General features: G+C 48.3%; 1 protein-coding gene across 1 annotated transcript; it reads right to left on the bottom strand.

Annotated features, from left to right (window-relative positions):
* Positions 1–5,695: 5,695 nt before the first annotated feature.
* Rmi2 (RecQ mediated genome instability 2) lies at positions 5,696–13,411 on the bottom strand. The gene is made up of 2 exons (XM_028872952.2): positions 13,101–13,411; positions 5,696–6,690 (listed from the first exon to the last, which is right to left on the bottom strand). Exons 1-2 carry the CDS (start codon positions 13,393–13,395, stop codon positions 6,542–6,544), a joined length of 444 nt encoding a protein of 147 aa, XP_028728785.1. The 5' UTR covers positions 13,396–13,411; the 3' UTR covers positions 5,696–6,541.
* Positions 13,412–17,820: the final 4,409 nt, after the last annotated feature.

Here is a 17,820-nt window from a genome sequence, read left to right as displayed (position 1 = left end):
CTGAAATTTAATTTTGATGCAGGCCACAGGATCTCTGCTTTAAGATTCTTAGTAAAATGGTGTCCCACACTGCTTTACCCCAGAGCAGCTGTGGAGCTGTGTGTGGCACAAGCCTAGTTTGCGTCCCCACTGGACACCCGGATGCTGCTGACAGCTTCCCAGCCGTGTCCTCACCTAACTCCTGGTGAATAACACGCGATGGAAAAGTGTGGGCTGGCTGGAGGTCGCCGCCGGTGGGGGAGGAGTGCTCCACACTGCAGTGGCCAGTGGCTGGAGGCTGCCTCCCCAGCACAGAGCCGAGCCTGCGGTTTCTCTGCACATTCAGAACTCTCACTGTCGGGGCTGCCGTTTCCTCCCTGACAGGGCCAAATGAAAATGCATCCGGAGGCTTCAGCTCTCGGGCTGCCAAATCAAAGTCAGTTTATCAGTGAGCACCCGCCAGACCGCGGCTCTGGCGGCAGCCTGTGTGCCCGCCCAGCGCAGCTTCCCTTTTGAAATGCTCTTTTCTAAGAACCGAGAATAAGCAACCTAGGCTGTGACTTCACTTTTCTCGGAACTGCTTTACATTATATATATTTTAAAAATGCGAAACCATCACTTAACTGGTTTTGGATTGCCTGAGTTCCCTAATTCTTTCTGTTGCATCTTCTTGTAAAGCTCAAGTTTTACCGCAAAATTCTGCAGGAGGGGGAAAGAATGGCCATGCCAAATAGGGGTGTGTTTTGTGTTTTAGCTGGCTTATGTATGATTTAATGATTAAGGAGAAAAAGAAACTAGAAGAGATGCCATGAAAAGTCAAGGATCAGCTCTGAGTTCTGTCTGGCAGATGGAGTTAATGCTGGGCACTTGGTCCACACTTTGAGATCAGCTAGCTGCCTCTTGTAAGGATAAGAGGGAACCTGGGTGTAGTGGTACAAGGTGTCTGTAATCCTGACAGTCTGGAGGGGAGGCCCCTCTGCTATAGTGCAAGTTCCAGGCCCTGTGCTGACAGAGCAAGACCCTGGCTAAAGAGGAGGAGGAGGGTAGCCTAGAGCTGTAGAGGGGGGTGGAGGGCTTGCTTAGCACGAACGAAGCCCTGGGTTTGATTCCTGGCACTCCAAAAAGCTAGTCACTGTAGTACTCGCCTATAATCCCAGCACTAAGGAAGCAGAGGATCAGATGTTCAAGGTCACCATTAGCATAGTGTAGTCTCTCTCTCTGTGTGTGTGTAGTCTGTGTCTGTGTTCTATGTGTGTGTGTGTTGTCTTCATCTCTGTGTGTGTGTGTGTGTGTGTGTGTGTGTGTGTGTGTGTATGTGTGTTGTCTTCATCTGTGTATGTGTGTCTGTTGACTAAGTTCCAATACAATCAAAAGTAACTGACTGGGGCTGGAGAGATGGCTCAGCGGTTGAGAGTACTGGCTGCTCTTCCAGAGGACCCAGGTTCAATTCCCAGCACCCACGTGGCAGCTCACAACTGTCTGTAATTCTAGTTCCAGGGGATCTGACACCTTCACACCAATGCACATAAAATAAAGTTAAATCAATTTAAAAAAAAAAAAAAAAGCAACAGATCAAATGTCCCAGACAAGGGAGACACTAAGGAGACACAATGACTAAATAGAATGTGGAATCCTGGGGAAAAAAGAAGAAACAAAGAAACCAGGATAGGGCTGGAGAGATGGCTCAGCCGTTAAGGGCCAGGCTCAAAACCAAAAATATGAGAAACCAAACTATAGATTTGGCTACTAACTTCTAGGTATTAGCTCATTAATGAATTTGTTAATTAGTTTTAACATCCACACCATGCTAATGTAAGACATTTATGATAGGGACCTGGTATGTCTACAATTCAAGAAGTCCATTTTGATCCCCAATACCACATAAACCAAGCTTAGTGGTGCACACCTATAATCTCAATACTCAGGAAGTCGAGGCTGGAGGATCAGGAGTTCCAGACAGGCTGGGCTATAGACATCCTGCCTCACATGTAAGTAAGTAGGCAACAAACAAATAAACAAGAAGAATAAGGACTGTACTATTTTTGCAATTTTTCTGTAGCTCAAAAGATGTACATTAGGGCTGGAGAGATGGCTCAGCAGTTGAGAGCACTTGCTGTTCTTCCAGAGGAGCCGAGTTGGGCTTCCAGCACCACATTCGGCTGCTCAGACCTGCTGAGCTCAGACTCCAGCTCCAGAGATTACAATGCCCTCTTTTAGACTCACATATGCACACAGACACACATGCACACAATAATAATAATATAAAATAAAAATAAGCCGGGCAGTGGTGACACACCCCTTTAATCCCAGCACTGGGGAGGCAGAGGCAGGAGGATGTCTGTGAGTTTAAGGCCAGCCTGGTCTACTGAGTGAGTTCCATCTAGGACAGCCAGGGCTAACACTAAGAAACCCTGTCTCGAAAAATCAACCAAATAAATAAATAAACAATACAAATATATCTTTAAAACAATTGTTCAGCCGTCAAACCCAGATCACTTTCCAACTTGGTCTACCTTTAAAAGAAAATGTGAGCGCCTTTAATTCCAGCACTTGGGAGGCAGAGGCAGGGGTATATCTGTGAGTTCAAGTTCAGACTGGTCTACAGAGTGAGTTCCAGGACAGCCAGGTCTACACAAAGAAACCCTGTCTCAGAAATAAATAAATAAAATAAAATAAAACGAACAACTTAGCCAGGCACGACGTGAGTCTGGCAGTCTCACAAGACTAAGCGTGGAGTCCACGTGTTTCCTGAACTGCACTCCTAGCGAGCTGCAAACTCTCCACACTAAACCTGTACCGAGAGCTGTACTGACAACGAAGGGCCGTCACTCAGTGGGCAGGCGGGGTGTGGGGACACGCTGATAGATAGAGGAGCATTGCGAGAGGAATGGGTTTCACAGCAGCAAAAGGCATGGCAGAGCCCGAGTGACGTTCAGCGGAGCACTCCATGGCAGAGCCTGAGTGACGTTCAGCGGAGCACTCCATGGCAGAGCCCGAGTGATGTTCAGCGGAGCACTCCATGGCAGGCCCAAGCGAGACGGTAGGAAGACAGGTGGCCATCAGGACTTTTAGGGCAGTGACAGTCTTCTCTGATACCATGAAAATCTTAAGGCCAGCACAGCTGCTTGACAAGGATCCAGCAAAGCTGAGCCACATGATGGCCACCTTTCATCTCCACCTGTTGCATACTTGGGAGACTTTTAATATTTGTACAATTTGGGAATATTGGATTGATGGAAAACTTCTTATGAATCACTTACGCCTTTCCCCAGGAGTAATGCTTCTAAGCTTCTCCAGGACAATCCTGAACATACTACCTCTCCCGCTTTTGGGAGATATCCTTATCTACTTAAAGGTCTTCCTTATGCTTTGGAGGTTGTGACACACATAAAGAAGCCAGAGGTCTCTTTATGAGACTAGGAGACATTTTTGAAACATCTGTCCCTGTACTTACTCAGGAACAATGACAGTCAAAACAAAGTAAACTTAAAAATGTCAACAAGATTCAGTGGGCTAGAGGAGTTGGTCACAGTTCAGATCGCAAGTCTCTTCTCACTGTACACTCAGGCAATTACGTGACATGTACAGCAACACGGTTAGAATAGCTGAGGTTACCTCTGCCCTACACAGAGACTTACATTGATGAACAAAGCATAGACTAGAAAGATGACAAAAGAATGAGATGTCAGGACCTCCCTTTCTTAGAAAAGTCAGCACATGCCAAGTCACTGTGATGTCTTGTGATCAAAGAACAACAGAATACCAGGACTAGACATATAAACAAATTCTACTAAAATATAAAATATAGACACTGTATTATGCAGAATTTGAATAACTGCAGCAGCTTTGGCCTGAGACTTTTTTGGGGTCCCTCTGGCCATTAAGAGTTAATAATACACTGCTTGAGACATGGCAAAATACCCAGGGTGGCTGAAGATTTTATTTTGGTCTATAGTGTCCTTGAAGCAACCAAAGCTACCAGCCTGAGAACAGGCTGTCATATGCCTCTAGATTCTTAAAAATTGGGTTTTGGGGTTAATGAGTAATAATGATAACTCTGTTCATCAACGATGTCAAAACTTGAGGGGAAATGATTGAAAAATGATAACTCTGTTCTGCCATAGTTTGTTAATGATGACTAAAAGATGAGCAAGAAAAGGTGAAACACATGTCCAAAACCAAAAATGATATGATCCATGTTTTGGAGCAACATGAATCTACCCCTGCTTACTGAATTTTATATCAAAAGCATTCTGGCTGCTCACCAGCCAGGCTGCAGGATTCTCCCCACCACCATTCCCAGCTCTCCTTCCCCTGCCGACTCCATACATCCTCTGCAGGAACCTGTCCACTGCCAGGGATGGCTCCCAGCACCAGGGACCCCAAGATCCATCCCCAGCGCCTTTCATTATTACTGTTCTTAAGTCTTCTCATTGTTTTGTATTTATTTTTATTTATGTATATATGTGTAAGCATGTGAGTCTATATGCCATGTTGTGGGGATGCCCACAGAGGTCCGAAAGAGGCATCAGATTCCTGGGAACTACAGGGAGTTATAGAAGTTGTGAGCTGCCTGGATGGGGCTGACAAATGACCGGCACTCTCTTCTGGCCTCCAAAGGCACCCCACACACATACATAACAAAAAATAAAACTCCAAAGGCTCCCCACACACATACATAACAAAAAATAAAACTCCAAAGGCTCCCCACATACATAACTAAAAATAAAACTCCAAAGCCCCCCCCCCCCACATACATACCTAAAAATAAACTCTCTTAAAAAAGGCATCAATGCAAGCAGGGCAGGAGGAGCCAGTCTGCAATCCAAGCTACTCTGAGACAGATGATAAACCTGAGACCGGCCTGAGCTACAAATTAGCTCAAAGCCTTGACACTTTTTCTATGGGCAGGGGGGACAGGAATGGTCTAGATCCCAGAAATTGCTGTTATCCACCCAAAACCACCCAGACCCCCAAGACTCAGCCAGGTGGCTGAACCCTGAGTAACCCCCCTACCCCACCCATGTGAAACTGCCCTATAATAAGCCTGCAAGCTTGAGCTTCAGGGTCTTCAGTCCTCAGCTTGACTGTTGACCCGTGTGCACACGTACAATAAACTGCTTCTGAGTGACTCGATATCGGAGTGAAGCTTCTGTTATCAGCGCCGACTCTAACAGGCATGGGGGGCAGGAATGGTCTAGATCACCCCTGGGTCCCTTCTCCTTCTCCCTCTGTCCCTTTCCTGCCAAGCGGCTCCTGAGTTTATCTGCTGGTAAGCACTGTCTGATGCTCACGGCAATATAGGTTAGTCAGGGTGTGGGGGTGCCTGGGTGAGAGGTGTGGGCCTGGGGTCGCAGCACTCAGGAGGCTGAGGCATTAGGAGTGCCACATCTGGCTAGTCTTGTTTTAAGACACTCTGTCTTAAAATCAATGAGCTGGATGTCTAGATCAGTGACGGTGTTTGCCTAACACACACAAGGCCTTAGGTTCAATGGTGCTTATGGGACTTTCTGTTCAATTTTCCTGAAAACTTAAGCCTGTTTTAAGAAATCATAGTTCAGGTTGGAGATGGGGCTCAGTTAGTAGAGAGTTTGCCCAACATGCACAAAGCCCTGGTTCAATCTCCAGCACTGCAGAATGCAAGCAAAGTGGTGTACTCAGGAACTGGAGGTGTGAGGTCAGGAGTCAGGCTGCCCGAGCTACAGAAGACCCTGTCTTTAAAATAAACAAATAAATAATCATGTTTATTTTTAAAAACTAGTCATACAAAAATGTTACTAGTGGTAGACTATCAGTCATCTGGGCAAAGTGCTGCAGCGGTGTGGGAACATAATATGGACTGCCTTGGTCTTGACCATCCAAACATGAATCTAGCCTGGGTGATCAGCAGAAAGCCAAAACCCAACAGTGATGCAATCCCAACAGAAAGACATTTCGTGCAGAAGGGTCAGGACTCTAAGCCAGCAGACTATTCCCTCCCTGGCTATCTCTCACAAAAGTTTTGTAGCAGAAGTATTTGAAAAGTCTGTTTCCATCCTGGATTTTTAATTTCAACAGAGAATTCTGAGAATATTCCAACCATTCTCAGCAGCTGGTCTCACAATGTTTCAGGAATGAGCATTCTGGAGCAGAGAGAGCCCTGTCTGTAGGGCTGCTTGCTGGCACCCGGCAGCTGGGGATGGGGAGACAGGCCGCAATGCCGTTCTGTCCTCCTAACCGCACTTTATCCCACCGGCAGTAACTGAAACTTAGATTTTGCATCTTAAAGCAGAAAGTGTTATCACTCGCCAAATCAGGAAACGGCAACGTGAGATTTCCATGTGCTTTAGAGAGAGAAAAATGAACATAAATGACTAAAGGGGAAAAAGCCCAAAGCATCTGCTTCCCATCCACAAGCAGCCAAAGGCCTGGGCAGAGAGGAGGCGGAGTTAACGGAAGCTCCAGCTCCCAGGGTCCAGACGTCCGGCTCCACCAAGGCAAATCTCCTCATGAAACTTGCGATGTCCCAGACCCACATGGTGGTAAATTACTTCCAGGGAAAGCTGCTCCCGGAGGCCCAGCTCTAAGGGATGTTTCTCTGTAAATCTTCCACCTCCAGTTCCCACATGCTTTCGTGGACAGGATTGTCAGAAAGATCCGTCATCTTCACAGCCTGTAGGCAGGGCTCGGGACTACAGGCCTGAACCACACCCATCACCATCACATACTTTCCTGGGAAGAGAAGAAAAGGACGTGATGTTCATACTAACAAGGCAGGTGGGGAGAGCCTACAAAGACCCTGACTTCAGGGCCTTGATCAGAGAAGGACAACGGAGACACAAAGATTATCTAGGGCTTGCGGGCTGCAGCTCAGAGGCCAAGCTCATGCCTAGCATGCACTAGGTCCTAGGTTTGATCTTTAGCCCTGCAAAATAAGAGGAAGAGGAGCTGGGGGAGGGCCTAGCTGGTAAAGGGTTTGCCATGCAAGCTGGAGGACCTGAGTTCAGACCCCCAGCATCCGTGTTTTGCATGACAGGGTGTATGCATGTGATCAGTGTTAAGAAAACAGAGACAGGAGGGTCCTCGGGGCTCTATGCCCAACCACCCTAACCCAGTCAGAGAGCTCCTGGTTCTGTAAGAGACCCTGTCTCAAAAAATAAGGTGAGGGCAATCAAGGAAGACACTTGATGTACATCTGCCTCTACACACACAGGCATGTGTGAGCACACCCCCACACAAGAACATGCACACAATCCTGACAGTAGATATCAAAACAAAGGCAGTCAGGGACCAAAACAGATACATGTATGAACAATGAGATCAGCGCTTAACCTGGAGGATGACATCTGCATCTTATTGGCATCTGCTTTTCATATGCTAGACACAATAGGCAGGCTCACTCAGCAGTCACGCCCCTGGAACGCCAGCGACTCTGGATCCCACTGAGTTATAATTAGACACACCGCCCCAGGCAGGGGCGGAGACTCAAGCTTTGCTCTCAGTCTTGTTCATTGCTCAATGCCAGAGTGAGTGACTGGTCTCTGTTGGCAAGACGGGTACTCCTGCAAAGCCACTTCCTGACAGCCGAAATGTAAATCCAATTTTCCCTCCACATTGCCAAAAAGAGTTAGGCCAGGCATCAGCACAGCCCTCCTCTCAACCACCCACAGCACACTGCCCTGTTGTTCCAATCCCTGCCACCCCCAGCTTTATCCCAAGCCACACTGGGCACACACAGGGAAACCAACAGAACAGGCTGCCACAGGATGATCTGACATATTATTAACCACAACTTCCCATTCCCTGAGGGAAGTGCCTCTCCTTGAAAGCGCAACTTGACTAGTCATAAACCACACAAAATGCAATTGTGTAAAAAGTCCCTTGTCACAGCCGGAAAGGCATGCAGCCTGTCCCCTGAATGCCCGGCTTCCACCAGCAAGGATGAGTTTGCACACAAGCCAAGCCCTGAGGCTGCCCATCCCTCCCATGTTTTCCCTGACAGGGTCCACAGAAGGATCTCTGGATCTAACTCGAGGTCCCATACTGGCAGTCCTCTGTACATGGCCCCAACTGGTGATGAAGACAAAACCCTTAGAATTACAAGGCAGAAGACCAGGTGAGGCCAACAGACCTGCTCTGTGGGACCTGGAGACAGAAGACATTCCACCGCACCCTGGGACCAGTGCTGAGCCCGTGCACCGGTATCCCTCTCCAGGCAGCTGTCTGTGATATCCTCCATTTCTTCCCCACGGGACCCTGCCGGAGATCAAGCCTTAGCCTTCTCCTGTTTGGGCTACTGCAGCGGCTCTGGCCTGTGTCCTCCCAACCACTGACAGCGCTCCTGCCCAAGAGCCCCCCATCACAGCACACACCATCTGCAGAATGAGGACGAGGGGGCAGAGTTCCCTACTTCACTCTATCTTCAGAGCCTGGAGAGAAACTGCTGGATGCCTTACAGGCAGGGCAGAGGCCAGGCAACCGCAAGCCAGCAGGCATCAAGGTCATTTAGTATGGACAGGTCCTTCCCAAACTGCAGCCTTTCAGAGCTACCCCCTGGGGTCCTGCTCCCGCCTCCTGGCCTTTGCTGTCCCCTGGGGCCCTGTTCCCTCCTTCTGGCCTTTGCTGTCCCCTGGGGCCCTGTTCCCTCCTATTGGCCTTTGCTGTCCCCTGGGGCTCTGTTCCCTCCTATTGGCCTTTGCTGTCTCCTGGGGCCCCGCTCCCTGTCTCTTGGCCTTTGCACAGCTGTTCAAAGGAGTTGACAATCCACTACTTTACAGACACAGACTGTCCCAATTCTGACACATCCTGAGTCCCAGCAACCCAAGAGGGCTAGTCCCTACAGATAACTACAATGCAGTTCTCAGGGCTTCCCTGACCCCCTTGGGCCTTGAACATGTATCCTTCTTCTGTGCCTAGTTCTGTATCAACTGGCCCCAAATAAATACCAGATGAACCAACGAGCCAGATGGACAGAAGTCTGTCTATGCTCTGCAGCTGGAGGTCTCCTGAGGTTAGCAGAGGCCAATACATGGCATGCTTTTGTAGTGACTTTTCTACTTCACAAACACCGAGGCAGGTACCGTGAGCACCACTCAAATGGAAGAAAGCTGTCACCCCTGTACATCGACACTGGTACCCTGTGTTTTAGTGGCCTGTTTACCTCCCTGGTTCCTGGTGAGATAATTAATGAAGAAGAGGAAAGAGGATGAGCCCTGCCCCTGGGCATACAAGCTAGGTGAGGCCAGCAGGCTCAGTCCAACACAGGGACACCTGCAGGGTGCCAGGCTTGAGACACTGACTGACCTCAAGGGACATTGCCTAGGCTAGGACACCAAACACCATGGAATGCGAGCAAAGCCAAAGCAAAGGGCAGTCAACTTTTTCTGTAAAGGACCAGACTATATAAGTCAGGCTTTTGTGGGTCATCTGTCACAACTCCTGGACTATGTCATTACAGTGAAACAGTGACCCTAATCTTTTGTAAATTACAAATGCATTTCACTTTAATACAACTTCACTTGCAGATGCTGATTCTGAACTGCATATATTTTTCCCACACTGTGATCAAAAGGTAAAACACAAGCCAGGTATCAGGCACATGCCTTTAATCCCAGGGCTCAGGAGGCACAGGCGGGAGGATCTCTGAGTTCAAGACTATCCTGATCTACATAGTGAGCTCCAGGCCACCCAAGGCTACACAGCGAGACCCTGTCTCAAAACAAAACAGACGAGAGTGAAACCTGGGCCAGTGTCTGCTGCCAAGGCTGGCACTCTGAGTTCAGTCCCTGGGACCCGCATGGTGGAAGGAGAGAACGGACTCCAAACTGTCTTCTGGTCTCCACCTAAGTATCACGGCACACCCACATGCACACATATAACCTGACTCAGAATAAGTAAGATGTAATCAAAATAGTTTTAAAGAGCCACCCATGTTAATAGCCAGAACCTGGAAACAACCTAGATGCCCATCAACGGAAGAATGGATGAAAAAAATGTGGTACATATACACAATGGAGTACTACTCAGCAGAGAAAAACAATGAAAGCATGAAATTTGCAGGCAAATGGATGGAACTAGAAAAAAATCATCCTGAGTGAGGTAACCCAAACCCAGAAAGACAGTTATGGTATCTACTCACTTATAGGTGGATTCTAGATATAAAATAAAGAACAATCAGACCACAACCCATAGAACCATAGAGGCTATATATATAGCATGGAGGTCCCTAGGACGACTGTGGCTTATAATAAATTTCAGTTTTACTCAATTATTGAAAAAAAAAATAGCCAAATGAATGGAAACACATGAACTATGAACCAAAGGCTGAGGGGACCCCAGCTGGATCAGGCCCTCTGAATAGGTGAGACAGTTGATTGGCTTGATCAGTTTGGGAGGCAACTAGGCAGTGGGACCAAGTCCTGTGCTCATTGCATGAGTTGGCTGTTTGAAACCTGGAGCTTATGCAGGGACACTTGGCTCAGTCTGAGAGGAAGGGACTGGACCTGCCTGGACTGAGTCTACCAGGTTGATCGCAGTCCTCGGGGGAGGACTTGTCCTGGAGGAGGTGGGAATGGAGGGTAGGCTGGGGGTAAGGGTAGGGGGTGCGAGGGGGGAGAATAGGGGAACCCATGGCTGATATGTAGAACTGAATGGTATTGTAAAATAAAAAATATATATAAAAAAAATAATAAAAATAAAGGTTGGGCGTGGTGGCGCACGCCTTTAATCCCAGCACTCAAGGCAGAAGCAGGCTGATCTCTGTGAGTATGAAGTCAGCTTGGCCTATCTGGCCTATATAGAAAGTTCCAGGACAATTAGGACTACATAGATAGACTCTGTTTTGAAAAAACAAAACAAAGCCAAAAAATAAATTTTCTCCAAAAAAAAAAAAAGAGCCACCCATGTGTGACAGTCCAAGTTACACTCTAAGTTTTAATTAATATATCCATGAAACAAAAATGCCCCTGATCTACAAGTCCCTTGCCCAAGGACAGAGAGTTCCTGTTGTTTATGGAGACAAGCCACATATTTTTCACTCCCCAAGTCTATTTGACCCATCTGCCCTGGATGTGCTTGATCACACATGGCAAGAGGTTGACAGGCAGGTAACACATCAGGATGTGTGCTTGCCCCTGACTGGATCTGAAGGGAACTACGTAAGTAAACCATGACTCAGAAACATCTTCTGGAAGCGGAAGATGGTCCTGGCCGGAGTCCATCCACTTTGGCTTTGAATTGTGGTAGTGGTCTTTCTTATTCTCCATGAGTGGGATTAACACATGGTGGTACACATCTTTAATCCCAGCACTCAGGAGGTGGAGGTAGGCGGATCTCTGTGAGCTTGAGGCTAGGCTGGTCTACAGAGTGAGACAGCCAGGGCTACACAGAGAAATCTGCCACAAACAAAACAAAACAAACGAAGTTTTAAAATGTAAAAGCTGGGTCTGGAAACAGAGCTCAGTGGTAAGGCACTGAGTGTGATCCCCAGCTTTGTGTGTGTGTGAGTGCATGTGGTGTGTGTGTGTGTGTGTGTGTGTGTGTGTGTGTGTGTGTCAGGTGTGCATGGTGTGGTGTGTATGTGTGTAAAACTGCTTTTAGTTTACAGTCCATTTTAGTTTGCTAGTCCTAAATTAGAGTAAGACTGGGGGAGGGGAGAGAGAGAGAGAGAGAGAGAGAGAGAGAGAGAGAGAGAGAGAGAGAGAGAGAGAAGAAAAGGTAACCTAAATCTGAGTTCAAAACAGCCCAGGTCAGACCCCTGACCTAGTCTGCCTCTAGACAGAACCCCACACTCTGATCTGAACAGGAAGCGTTCTTAGAGAGTCTGGCTTGACTTCACAGAGAAGGAAGCCACGGAAAGGCAGGCCTGGTGAATCCAAAAGCTTCCTTCAGAAACCTCCAAAGTCAAGTAGAGGCAGGCCTCGTCTATCTGGGTCACAGCTGCAGCCCCATGTATGATATGTTCACATGACATCCTTGTCAGTGAGATGAGACTCCAGGTATCCCAATACCTGTCTCTTAGGCCATCTGGTTCTCAGGACACTTAGATGTCAGACATGAGACCAGATGCTGCAGGACCACAGACCAAGTACTGTAGTAGCTCAGAGGGTAGCCTCAAACCCAGCAATATTAGCAGCTCCTTGGAGCAAATGAGAAACAAGTCTTAAGACTCGGAAAACCTGAGGGGATGGGCTTCAACAAACCCCTAGATAACTGTGATGATGCTCCCTTGGGTGTGAGCAACAGCTGTTTATGAATTATGAACCACAGCTATGGTGTTCTCAGTAGGAAAGGTAGAGAAAAGTGTCCCCAACCCTTCTGGTAACAGTGGCTTCCCAAGATAAATGTCCCATTTGTCTTGGAACATTAAAAATATGCAGACGTGGGGCTGATATATGGCTCAGTTGGGAGGTTGCTCACCTAACACGCACAAAGGCCTGGGTGTGACCCCCAGCACCACATGAACCAGGTGTGGTGGCATATGCCTGTAATCCTAGTACTCTGGAGATGGAAGTGGGAAGTTCAGGAGTTCAAGATCACCCTCAACTACACAAGGAATTTGAGGCCAGTCTAGACTACATGTGACCCTGCCTCAAAACAAACAGAAAAGGACACGCACACATTTCCCAAGACATTATTTCTCAAAGCACATGGGGAAACTGAAAAACATCTATGGGGAGAGACCTCGTGACAGAGAAGCCCAAAGCTCAAAACTAGGAGGACTGGGAGAGCTCGAGAACCCAGAGGTATTTTCATTGATTTATTTGTTTACTATTTTTGCAGCCTGGATTGAACCCAAGGCCTCATCAATGCTAGGAAGTGCTCTACCACGGAGTCCCATCCCAGGCCCTCTTTACTCTTTGTTCTGAGACAAGCTCTCACTATGTTGCCTAGGTTGGCCTTAAACTCACTCTGTAGCTCAGAAAGGCTTTGAACTTTGCCATCCTCCTGCCTCAGTCTCCTAGTACTGGGATGACAGGTGTGGGCCACCAGGCCACATTGGAACCTACATCTTTGAACGTGGTGGCAGGTGTTGCCGTCGTGGGATAGGGGCTGGGACAGGAAGGAGGACGAATGCCTGGAGGTGGGACCGCCCCGCCCCCGGGAAGGACAGCCCCCTGCAGAACCGGTCTGGCCCTGGTTACCTGGGAGCAGGCAAGGCCGGCCCCGCGGTACGCGCTCCAGGCCGCGCACGGAGAAGGGCCCGCTCGGGTCACGCAGCCGCGCCTGGCCGCCTTCCGCCGCCAGCACGGTGCCCTGCATCCACACGGCCGCCAGCTCCAGCGGCGCGCGGCCCGCCGCCGCCCGCGACAGCCGCCACGCGCCCGGGCCTCCCTCCGCGTGGCGCCGCAGCTGCGCTGCCAGCACCTTGAGTGGTGGCGACCGCGGCAACCGCACGGCCCCGGGGCCACCCGAGGACGGCGACTCCGCCGCCGCCATGCTGCGCCACCGCCACTTTCCCGCCAATTCTGACGGGCAGCGGGGGCTTGGCAGGCGGTGACCAATCAAGTGCGCTCCGGCCTGAACAGCCAATGGCCAGGGTTGGGGGCAGGCCCGCCGCGCCAGGAGTGCGCATGCGTACTGTGAGTATCTGCCCGACGCTAAAAATGATTGGGTTAAATTGAATTAAAGAGAAAAACAAACGAAAGCAGGGAAATAAGGGGAAGAGCAACCATGTAAACCATATGTCTCCGGTGCAGTTTACTAAAAAGTAAGACGTGCTCAACAATAGCTGAAATAACAATAACAGAAACAAAATGTGAGCCCTTAGCAATGCATTGCCACTCGAAAAGCAGAAATGCAAACAGACCCTGGACCTTTTGGATGGGGATCACAGCTACTCACAGGAGAGAAAGTTCCAGAGGGATCCTTTAAAGCATGATTCATGTGCAGGTTTGTTTGTACTCTTTTCCATGCCTCACAGATAACGCTGACTATGTGCTGGTAACTTTGGTAAGACGTTTCTTGTCAAGCATCCTGTACTCAGACCATATAGAGTACATTCCTGAAATTATCATAGGAGTTTTATCAGGAGAATCCTTTCAAAAGAAAATAAATATACATACTTGAATTCAACAATTTAAAAATCCTCTTTCAAAACAAGCTGTGGTGGTTCACACCTGTAACCCCAGCACTCAGGAGGTGGGCTGGAGGATGAGTCAAGGTCATCCTTAGCTACATAGTGAGTCGGAGGCCAACCTCTGATACAAGAGCCCTGTCTCCAAAACCATAATAAATAAATAAATTAAATAATTTCCTCTTTCAGTTGGGGATATAGCTCTATAGGAGAGTTTTTAACTAGCATGCAAGAGGCCCTATATTCAATACCCAAGAACTTCCTCTTTCAGCCTGGTCAGATGGCTCAGCACATCAAATCTGATGACCAGAGTTCCATTCCCAAGACCCACATGATAGAAAGAGAGAATTAACTCCCCAAAATGGTTCCCTGACTTCCGTAAGTGCACTGGGGCACACATGCATCCAGTACACACACTAAGTAAAATATAAAACATCTTTAAAGACATAAACAAAACTGGCATGTGTATGTCACCTGTAAAGTGACTAATTTATCCCTATGTCTTCTTGCACAGTTTAATATTCTGAGGTCAGTAATACTGAACACTGAAATGAAAGCCCAAGCTTGTGAATGGTCACAACTGATTGGGAAATGACACACATAGTAGTAGACCAATTACCCCATGTGATCATTATACAACATATACAGTTATCAAAATATCACACTGTTTCCTATAAATAGACACAACTAATCACATAATAGAAAATTTTAAAAAAATTGGAAGTAACACTCAGAAAGACAATGAGGACAACCAAACTGCCCTTTCTTTTTTATTTGATTTTTGGAAAGTTACATTTCCATATTCTTGGGGGGTGTACATGCCACCACATGTGTGGTGGTCGGAACATAGCTTTTGGGAGTCTGTTCTCACCCCTACCATGTGATCCCAGGGTCGTCTGGCCAGCCTTTCCCTTCCGCTACTGTTTTTGTTGTGTTTTAATAATATATAAATGTTAGGTCTCCAGGGAACCTAGGACAAATGGCTAACTGGAGTACCTATTAGCGCACAGTGGATGCTGGCCAGCCGTCCCAGTGTCACTCAGTACTGGGGCTCCCAGCAGTCTCACCACGCCCCTCACCTTCCTCCTCTCCAGCCCAGGGCTGGGCCTCCCTCCCCCAGCTTCAGATCCCTGTAGAACTCAGCCATCTTGGCTACAAGACCTTGTGGTGTTTTAGTCTATGGTTCCCCTTCTCTCCCCCCTCTCACCTCTCTCTCCCCATGACCCAGTCTATTCTGCTGGCCATGTTTAGTCTGGGCTGCTCCAGATACCTCTGGCTGTTCTTTCCCTCATATCTACAATAAAACCTCAACTATATCTAGGAATGGCCATGTCCTTCTTTTCATTCAATAAAGTAATTTAAAAGTTGAAAGAAGAGATGGGCAGTGGTGGCACGTGCCTTTAATCCCAGCACTCACGAGGCAGAGGCAAGCAGATCTTTGTGAGTTCAAGGCCAGCCTGGTCTATAGAGTGAGTTCCAGGACAACCATGGCTGTTATACTACCTGCCCCCAAATTAACTCTATATTACCATGAAAGGAATATACACTGTGGAGAACTAGAAAAGGAAATCTAGAGTAAGAAATCACTGTAAGACACATTCAAGGATATCTATTGTTGATTTCTGAGTGTATTAACTTACAGATTTTTTTGCTTTTCTCTTTGTTTGTTTGTTTATTTTGAGACAGGGTTTCTCTGTGTAGTCCTGGCTGTCCTGGAACTTGCTCTGTAGATCAGGCTGTCCTCGAACTCAGAATGTGTGTGTGTGTGTGTGTGAGAGAGAGAGAGAGAGAGAGAGAGAGACAGAGAGACAGAGAGACAGAGAGACAGAGAGACAGAGAGACAGAGAGAAATAAGATATAATTTAAAATAATTTGAAGCAGTGAGTCCGGCCCTTGGGACTCTGAAGGGAGTAGCACACAGGCCCCTAGGCCCTGGAAAGGCCGTTCTCCACAGGCCAGGAAGCCGAGTTCTCAGAGGCTCTGTGTCTTGCTCAGGGGGTCCATCTCTACCACCTCTATGCTTTCATCATGCTGGAGAGGAACTGGTTGCTGGACTTAGCCAGGAGTCAGGAAAACCAAGACAGCCCTATCCTTCCATGCCCAGGGCCCCTGCTGGCCTTTCCTGGGTGAGAAAGTGATGGAAAAGCAGCTGGGGTAAAGCAGAGGCTCCTGGGAATCCCCCACCATTCTCTGGCCTCCTGATGCCTCCCCAACACTCTACCGCAAGGCTGCTGACAGAGGAATTTCCCCAAACCCAAGTCTGAACTTGTTCTGAGAGTGGTTTACACTCCCAGAGAATGAGCATTCCACACAGGAGGAGCTGTGTGCCTGCCTCGGGAGGAGCCAGGAAGCAAGGGTTTAGGAAGCTGCCAGGTTTTCAAAATGGCTGGGATGCACAAGAGATAGAGGAGTTGGGACACTGCAGGCTGTGTCTGTAGTCCCACTTCTTTCTTCATACAGACTTGTATGTGTGTGTGATACATGTACATGTTTATATGTATGGGTGTGTGCGTGTGCACATGAGAGTATGTGAACATGATGAGGATGTTCCTACATGTGGAGGTCACAGGTGTTTGGTGTCCTGTCTTGATCACCCTCTCTACTGTGTGTGCCCGTGTGTGTGTGTGTGTGTGTGTGTGTGTGTGTGTGTGCCCATGTGTGTCCGTGTCCGTGCCTGTGCGTGCATCCACGCGCACACACTCAGAAGACATTTGTAGGAGACAGTTCTCTCCTTCCAGCACATGGGTCCCATGGTGGATGGAACTCTGGTGACCAGGGTTGGTAATGAACACCCGAGCTCCCTCATCAGTCTCAAATTTTTGTTTGTGTTTTTGAGACAGGGTCTCACTATGTAGCCCTGGCCTGGCTCTCAGAGCTCTGCCTAGCTCTGCCTCCCAAATGCTAGGGTTAAAGGCATGCACTACGTCCAGGTGCTCATTTTTCATAAACAACTTTAAAATGTTTCATATTCCTGTAGCTATTTCTGTGTGGGTGTGTACATGCCACAGTGAGCATGCAGAGGTCAGAGGGTAACCTCATGGAACCAATTGTCTCTTTCCACCTTTATGTGGGTTCCAGGGTGAAACTCAGGTTGGCAGGCGTTCATTGCAAGCACTGTTTATTCTAAGCCAGTGGCTCTCAGCCTGTGGGTCTCAACCCCTTTGGAGGGGTCAAGAGGCCCTTTCACAGGGGTTGCCTAAGACCGTTAGAAAACACATATTTACATTACAGTTCATAACAGTAGCAAAATTACAGTTATGAGGTAGCCATGGAAATAACTTTATGGTTGGGGTCACACAACATGAGGAGCGCTGTACTGAAGGGTCGCAGCATTGGGAAGGGTGAGAACCACCACCTAAGCCATGCCGTCCGCTCTCTACTGTACCTTCTCAGACAGGGTCTCTCACTGAACCTGGCTGAGCTGTCTAGGCTGGCTGGCCAGTAAGCTGCATGCGTCTGCCTGTCTCTGCCCCCCCTCCCCCCAGGGCCAGAGCTCCAGGCACATGCTGCCAACACTTGCTTTTTATGGGGTGTTAGAAATGCGAACTCAGCAAGTCCATTAGCATTGAGCCATTGTCTGAGGCTCTGTACAAGCTCAGTTTACCCCCTGGTACAATTGAAACAGCTGGGGTTGGGCCAATGACAAACCTCAGGCTATGTGGCTAGGGAGTGGGCCACCAGAACTGAACCCAGGAGCAGCGACGCCAGCTCAGCCTATTGGCCTCCTCCTCACGGGGGCTTCCAGCACTCTGTTTAGTGCTTTTCCTTCATGCCTTCCCTGGTTTCTC

This window comes from Peromyscus leucopus, chromosome 8b (genome assembly GCF_004664715.2).
Source record: "Peromyscus leucopus breed LL Stock chromosome 8b, UCI_PerLeu_2.1, whole genome shotgun sequence".
NCBI classification, from domain to species: domain Eukaryota; kingdom Metazoa; phylum Chordata; class Mammalia; order Rodentia; family Cricetidae; genus Peromyscus; species Peromyscus leucopus.
This window is presented reverse-complemented; position numbering and strand designations above follow the sequence as displayed.